This window comes from Neofelis nebulosa, chromosome 2 (assembly GCF_028018385.1).
Source record: "Neofelis nebulosa isolate mNeoNeb1 chromosome 2, mNeoNeb1.pri, whole genome shotgun sequence".
Lineage (NCBI taxonomy): Eukaryota > Metazoa > Chordata > Mammalia > Carnivora > Felidae > Neofelis > Neofelis nebulosa.
This window is the reverse complement of record NC_080783.1, coordinates 61,226,096-61,233,754: the sequence shown is the minus strand read 5'-3', so window position 1 is coordinate 61,233,754 and position 7,659 is coordinate 61,226,096. Positions and strand designations below refer to the sequence as shown.

At 60.9% G+C, this 7,659-nt stretch overlaps 1 protein-coding gene across 1 annotated transcript; it reads right to left on the bottom strand.

The window, feature by feature from the left end:
• Positions 1–4,038: 4,038 nt before the first annotated feature.
• Positions 4,039–7,457, bottom strand: DLX2 (distal-less homeobox 2). The gene is made up of 3 exons (XM_058713978.1): positions 6,710–7,457; positions 6,034–6,218; positions 4,039–5,538 (listed from the first exon to the last, which is right to left on the bottom strand). Exons 1-3 carry the CDS (start codon positions 7,101–7,103, stop codon positions 5,122–5,124), a joined length of 996 nt encoding a protein of 331 aa, XP_058569961.1. The 5' UTR covers positions 7,104–7,457; the 3' UTR covers positions 4,039–5,121.
• Between the last annotated feature and the right edge of the window lie 202 nt (positions 7,458–7,659).

Here is a 7,659-nt window from a genome sequence, read left to right as displayed (position 1 = left end):
TTGTGGTCTGGCACGACCCTGAGGACGAGTGAGCAGTCGGAGCCGGAGGCGGCCCCTGTTAGAAAGGTCTCTAGAGACTGTGCCTGTATTCTCACGAGGAGGCTCCGAGTGGTTGCTCTTCCAAGACCTGCCTGCTCTTTTCTTTCCTGAATCATATTGTCTCCCCCGCCCCGCCGGGCCCGGCCCCAGGCCCCAGGGCGGAATGTAACATCTTGTAATGTGGCAATCACTGCCAAACCCGTCCCTGCGAGGGGAACTCCCGCCGGGGGGGGGGCCTCGGAGCGACGTGGGGCCTCCGCATCCGCCCCGGCCGGGGTTTAAGGGGGGAAGGGGCGGGGCAGCAGGAAAGGCGTGAGGGGCAGATCCCAGGTAGGGTGGGAGGTCCCGGCCGGGAGAGGCTTCTCTGGGGCTGTTTTGGGCGTCACGACCCTGCCAGAGCCCTCTAGTCTCGGGAAAGCCTGGTGGGACAGGGCCAGGGGCCCGCGTAACCGGGACTGCAGGATCGCGCCCCACTCACCGGCTTCTGGGGACCCCAGAAATCAAATGCAAGGGGACCTGTATTTTAGGAGGAAGAGAGGATCTGTAGCTTCATTCTCAAGGAGATCTCTGACCCTAAACAGGTTTATGGCACTGGTGGTCGCTGGTCCCTTTCGGGAAAGGAGCCGGCTTTTGACTTTTGAGCGAGTGCTTGGGACGGGGACAGCGGGGTGGGCTGTGTGGGTGTGCGGAGTTGCTTCTGGGTTTTACCGCCAGTGAGGACAACTTTTTTTCTTTTTTGAAAGGCAAGGAGGCTCTCTGACCCCTGACGTCTTTCTTCCCGGGGGCTTGTAACACTGGAGGGGACCATTCCACTACTTCTCTTCTCCCTTCACCCCCCTCTTTCTCTCATCCCCCACCTTCTACCGCTGAACTGTTTGTAAACAAAGCTCCAGGTTTCCAGCGCACTCTCCGCCCCCAGCAAACCTGATACTTCCCCCAAACTCGCCCCACCAGTCTCGGAAATTCTTACACAGGACGGATATTCACAATTTTCACAAGTAATCCTGAAAGAAGGCCGAGAGGAAGCCTCCTAAACGGTCCCACATTGCAGCCGCACTGATTAGGCCCGGCATCCGTTCTCTTTCTTCTCTGCTCTCCCCAGCCCGGGAGCCACAGGGCGGGCGGCGGGAATTCGGGGCCGCAGGAGGGGGGTGTGTCTACGCCTAGCGGAGCACCCGGGTCTGGTGGCCCGCAGCCCGGCGCGCGCTGGGGGAGGGGAGCCAGGAATGAGAGAAGGGGATGCTGGCGCGCCCGGGCTGCCTGCCTCGGGGACTGGAACTCAATACCAGCGCTCTGCCAGAGTTCCAAGCAACCCTGCCAGGAGGTGGGGCGGAGAGGGCCGGGCACCCCTCACTCTTCGGCTTCCCTCCCCCTGCTTCCCAGCGCTTGTCATATCCTGTCTCTGGCCTGATATTTCACGCGAGCAAATGGAAGGGGATTACAATGAAGATTTATGTGTGTTCCGAGCGCGACTGGTTTCCCAGTGTAGGGAGCCGAGATCGCTGCTTCCCATTTCCATTTTTCATTCGCGCTTTGGGTAGCGCAGTCCCGCGCGGGGGGAGCGTGTCTGCGCGGCGGCGGGCTGATCACAGGGCTCCGCGTCTCCCGGCGGGCCGTGAGACTGTGAGAAAGACTTGCCAGCTCGTTGCCCCCGGCGGGGCTGGAGCCGGCCCCTGCCTCCCCCAGCCGGGCTTTGTTTGTCCCCTCGCTTACCCCTCCCCCTCCCCGCCCCCCTCACTTCTGGGACCTGGGCGCATCCTAGCTTTCCCTTCTCTTTGCCCTTCTCCTCGTCTGCGGAAACGCCCCCTTCCTCTGGCCCCTGCACCCTCCTGCTCTCTGCTTAGCGGGCTTCCCGGGGAAAGACGCGCCGTGGCCTGGCGCGACCCCGCCGCTGCCGGGTGCCAGGTTCGGTGACTCCAGCGAGTCTGTGGGGCCTCGGCCCACCCCGGAGCTGGGGCCGCCCGCCCTCCTGGCTCCCAGGCTCGCTCATGCCAAGGCCTGTTGCGTGATTCCAACTTGGGCTGACATTCCCTGCCCCGGGCGCTCCGGCGTAGGCCTCTTAATCATCTTGTCTGCTGCAGATCCTCGACACCAGCCAATTTACTGCCCCGTCTCTCCTCGCCGGTTTCAGGAGGGGGAGGGGAGTGCGCGCAAAGCGGGGGAGGGCACATACAACCGCAGGAGGAAGGCTGGCACCGGCTACTGGCACTCAAAGAAAACCACGGAATTTGGAACTGGGGGGAGAGAGAGCAGGCATGGGGGTCTTCTAGGCAGCGGCTGCTTAGGGAAGCTAGAATCACAGGGTCAGTGAGCTTTCAGCTCAGGTCTTCCTAGCCTGAGAAAACAATGCAGGAATGAAAACGGACACTGGATTGTGTAGCCTCTCTGTGTTTCCCAGAGCCCCCCACTCCCTGTCCATATTCGGTTGTAAGCTAGACTCCATGCAGGCCCCAAAACAATCTGGCCGGAAAAGACAAGATTCCTTTCAGGATGATGCCACTGAGTCTAGAAAGTAACCCCCGTCTTATGTCTGTGTTTTTTGGCAGAGTGGAGTTGAAGACACACAAGGATGGCCTGAATAGCCATCCCAGAGAAGAGGAGGCCTGGATCTGGCAAGCAGAGCTCTCTGGTCCGTCTGTAATCTCCTCTCCAGTAGAGGCAGGTCTCTTCAGAGGGGATGGCTGAGGTTCAGGCTCTCATGTAAGAAGGGGCCAGAGCTTCCCCAGCTCTAGAGTGCTGCTCTAACACACAGGGTGAAATTGGAAAGGCCTCTGGGTATCTCTGGGCCTCAAAAACACAGGCACAAGTGAAGCCTCCCTGTTTTGGGAGACATTGGAATAAAACAATATACTACCAACAGCAAAAATGGGTACTTACCATGTGCCAGGCACTGTGTTACATCATCGTCTCATTATACACTCACAGAAACTCTGAGATAGTTATTATTTCTCCTATCGTATAGATCTGCACACTGAGGCACAGAGAGGTTACACTGAGTAGCCCAAAGTGGCAAAGTCAGTGATGGAAACTAAGAAGCTTCCATTGTAGGCCCCAGTGCTTTGAAGGAAAGGGGCTTTTAGTTCAGGCCTGCATTAGCCCCCTAACCCCTGGCCTTGGCAGAGAATGTCAGAAAGTAGGGTCACTTCCAAAACTGGAAGCCAGTTGGGGTGGGATCCAAGGTGGAAGGCAGGGCTGAATGGTGTGACGACCTTTCCCCTCAGAGAAGGTGAAGTGGAAAGATGCCGCCTGCATCAGTGTCTGCGTGAATGTGCATGTGTGCACGCGTGGGTATGTAGGTTTCTGTATCAGTGTGTGTGAATGTGCGTGCATGAATTTTTGTCAGTGTGTATGTGTGTGTGTGAGACTCAGTAGGAGTGTGTGTACGAGAGTGAGAGTATGTCAGTAGAGATGTGACTGTGAGAGTCACAGTGCGTGATTGTATGTGTGCTAGCGCAGCCCTGTGTGCCGGGGTCGCCCTGCATTCCAGAGCAGCCAACCGAGTTTCCCGAGGGCCGGGGTGACTCACTGAGCTCTCGGCTCAGCCAGCCCCAGAAGGGCCTCAGGGCAGACAGAGGGGAGGGTCCAAGGTAGGGGTCTGACCCCGGTTTCGGCAGCGCTCCGGCGGCGACTGCAGGTCCCCCGTGGCGGCTCCGATGCACTGCCTGGCCAGCACCACTGGCGCGGGGGCGGCAGAGACCGCCCAGGCTCGGGGCGGCGGCGCCGGCACTGGAGGGGCCCGGCGGGCGTAGGCTGCAGCCGCCCCGGCTCGGAGTGAGTCACCGCGCCGAGAGCTGGCGAACCCAGCGCCGAGACTCGGGTGCCGGCAGAGCGTGAACGTTTCAGGGAGGCCGGCGTGGAGCGCGCCTGTTCCCGCCTCGCCGCGCCCCACAGCTCTGTCGGCCTCTGAGAGATGTGAATGTCACTCGTGGCTGGCCAGGTTCCCCGCCCGGGGAAGCGGCTGAGGTTCCAGGTCACTACGCCAAGGAACAAGCGCACACATCCAATGAAAACAATAATTTATTTAAATAATCTCTTCATATTGTAAAATCAACATTAAGAGCATGTTGTTTTCATAATAAATAACCCCAAAATACCTTTCATTTCAAGAACAAAGACTTTAGGATAAGATAAAACAAAACCAAATCAGTAGCTTAGTTCAACTGAGAAAATTTTCAAAGGGAAAAATAAAATGGAGGGGTTGCTGAGGTTACTGCTAAACCGCAGTTTTCACAAGTGGGCGTTTACAAAAAGTCCGAAAAGACGAGTATTTTTATACAAATAAATCAGTGGGAAAATCTGCACAGACACCTTTATTTACAAACTCTATGTCGAAGTCCACCCTAATAATCCTGAATAGGTTTTAAAAAAGATAATTTAAACACATTTTTTTGCAGTGTCCACATATTAAAAAATCATTTTTTTCCCCCAACATCAAAATGAGGTCATCCGCAAAGGCACCTAAACTTTTAAAAAAATAAAAATAAAAAAACTCCACTGGTGATGGATGAGGAGAGGGCTAAGGAAGCGTTCCTGGGGGAGAGCTATGGCGGGGCGGAGGGGGGCTCAGAGGGCTGGAGACGGCAGGGCAGAAAAAAAGCGGCGGGCCGCCCGGGTCACGGGGGCGGGTGGGGGAGGGCGCGCCGGCCCGGGAGGTCAGTCAGCCCGGCCGACTGGAGCTGGGCCTGGGGGCGGGCAGGGAGAAAGGAGCCTCAGAGCACCCTGGAAACCTCGCGGGCGGGGGAGGAGTCCCTCTCGGACTCAGCTCGTGGCCCGCGGCGAGGAAGGCGCCCGACCGCCTGGCTGGGCGGGGAGGGTGGGGAGGCAAGTCTGAGGCGGGGCTCAGGTCGGAAAGGAGGCCGCGGCGGGCTGCCCTGCCCGGGGGCCTCGGAGAAGAGCCTTCCAGGTCCCGGCCGCTCTGTGGCCGCGCGAGGGAGCAGGGCCCGTGGCAGGCCATCTCGGTCGCTCCTCCCGGAGGGGTGGGAGGCATCCGCGGGCCAGTCGGAGGGACCCTCTGGCTCTTGGAGCGAGCACGGAGGATCACCGGTCTCTGCTCTCTCAGTCTCTGGCGCGGTCTCCCTCGGGTTAGAAAATCGTCCCGGCGCTCACCGGGGCGCCCCCGCCGCCGCCGTGGTGGTGGTGGTGGTGATGGTGGTGGTGGTGCGGCTGCGGGGTCTGCGTTGGGTGCAGCAGCGGCGCGGCGGCCTGCAGGTGTGAGGTGGGGCCCGAGGCCTGGTGGTACCACGGGTAGTTGCCCAGGAAAGCCGAGGCCGCGCTGCTCGGGCTGGAGCCCGAGCTGCCCGCGCCGCTGCCGCCGCTGTTCGGGCCGCCGCCGCTCCCCATCCGCTGTGGCGCGCTGAAGTCCCAGGAGGCCGGCGCCGACACGGGCGGCGACGCACAAGGTGGCGAGCTGCTGGCCCCAGGGTGCTGCTCCGAGGGGATCTCACCGCTTTTCCACATCTTCTTGAACTTGGACCGGCGGTTCTGGAACCAGATTTTGACCTTTGTGGAAAACGGACCCGAGCGTTAGTGGAAGAACCTGGGTCTGGGGCAGGGGAGGGGGAGGAGGCGTAGAAATCACAGCCGGGCAGGTAAGCGGATCACGTGCCGCGGCCTCGGAGACTCGGGATGGTTCCTGCTCCATTAGGAGGTAATCTCCGAAAGTCCGAGGCAGCTGGATCGTGCGTACCGCGGGGATGGTGACAGCGGGAAGGGGTCAGGAGGGCCAATTATTTTACCCGTTTAATCAGTATCGCGCGGAAAGAAGATGTGGAAGCGGATTTCTGCCCACCCCAGGCCTTTCCTTTTCTCAAGCGCGGCGCCCCCTTGGGGGATTTCAGCTCCAGGCGTAGAAGTTTAGGCCGCCCAAGGCGCGGGCCTCGAAATCCTTAAAGTTACTTTAAACGTACTTTTTAAAACGTTGTCCGGACCCCTCCTGCTTCCCAGCCACCCCAGGCCAGCGCCCTCCTCGTTCCCCGCCAGGCCGGGAGCCCTCACCTGAGTCTGGGTGAGGCCCAGGGACGCCGCCAGCTCCGCTCGCTCGGGGAGGGCGAGGTATTGAGTCTTTTGGAAACGTCTCTGAAGAGCCGCCAGCTGGAAACTGGAGTAGATGGTACGGGGTTTCCGGACTTTCTTTGGCTTCCCATTCACGATCCGGATTTCAGGCTCGAGGTCCTCTTTCTCTGCAACGCAACGCCATCGTGAGAACAGTGCAGCGGGGGGACCCAAACAGTTCCCGCTAGGCTTAAGGGCCGGCCGTGGCGCTTGGCCTGCGCCCGGAGGCGAGTTATTGGAGACGCTGCGGGGCGCCCAGGCGCAACTTCGCTAAGTGCGGACTCCGGCCGCCGGACACCCGGGAGCTGGACCGTCCCGGAAGGGGAAGAAGGAGCAAACCGGAGAGAAAGAAGGAGCAGGTGGTAAGGAAATGAGGTTACCGCGAGGCATGCACCCGGCGCCCTTTCGGCCCCCGAGTCTCACCAGCTGAGCGCCGAGGGACGTATGCGGTGACCCTCGGCAGACTGGTGGTTGAGGAGGGTAAAAAGGCTCAAGGAGGGCAGGGAGCAGGCAGTGTAAGCGTCCGGGTTCCGGATGGATCTCCGTCCCAAACATTTTTATCCCACCCATCCCAGTAACTAGGCTGACTTGGCACCTTTGACGCCAGCGTTGTGCTTACCAGGTTCGTTGTTGGCCGGGGAAGAACTGGTCCCGTAGGGTGCGTAGGAGGTGTAGGCTGCGGTGTAGCCCAGGTCGTAGCCGCTCTTAGCGGAATAAGGGACGTTGTTGAGGCCACCGGCGTGGTACTGGTAGGAACCCATGTGCGCGTAGGGAGAGCCCCCACTTCCGCCGCCGCCCGCCGGGTGCTGCTGGTTGGTGTAGTAGCTGCTGTCGGTAGCTGTGGACACCGGGAGTGTGGGCGACTCCTGGGGCTTGTGGAGGCTGCTGCCGTTGCTGCCGCCGGGGCCAGCGCCGCCGCCGCTTGGGGGCTGCTGGTGCTGGTGGTACGTGCTGGAGGCCGTGATCTGGGTCGAGTGCATATCAGCCACCAGACTGTCAAAGACTCCAGTCATCCTGGCCCGGGATGGGAAAGAGCAGGGGTGGCGGGCGCGAGGGGGGAAGCGAGGCGCCTCCTCTGTCTCTCCCTGTCCCCTCCAGCAGCCAATGTAATTACGGGGGGTGAGGGAGGGTGGGGAGGAAAACAAGAAATGTGGCAACCGTCTAGGCAACTCCTCCTCTAGGGGAGGCGATCACCGTGCACTGCTCGGGACAGCTGCCGCCGGCCGCATCCTCTCTCCGCCTCTCTGCCCGCTCGGCTTCTTGCCCAGCGCCCGCTCGGGCGGGGGGCGGGCGGCGGGCGGCGGAGGGGGCAGGGGTGGCGGGGCCAGGCCGGGGCTCCGGGAGGCGGGAGCAGGTGAGCAGCCCAGAGCGGCTTTACGATTGTCTGCGGGGCGGGTTCCGGCAGCGTGGGCATTTAACACTCGTCACGTGAGCGCAGGCGACGTCACCTAGCAACAGCCAATCGGAAGCGCCGGGCCGCGGGGTTCCTGGCGCTCTGGAATGCCCGGAGGGGGGCGAGGGGGGAGGCTGGTGTCACAGGGCGGGCGCTGCGGCTGCTGTGGTTGCGGG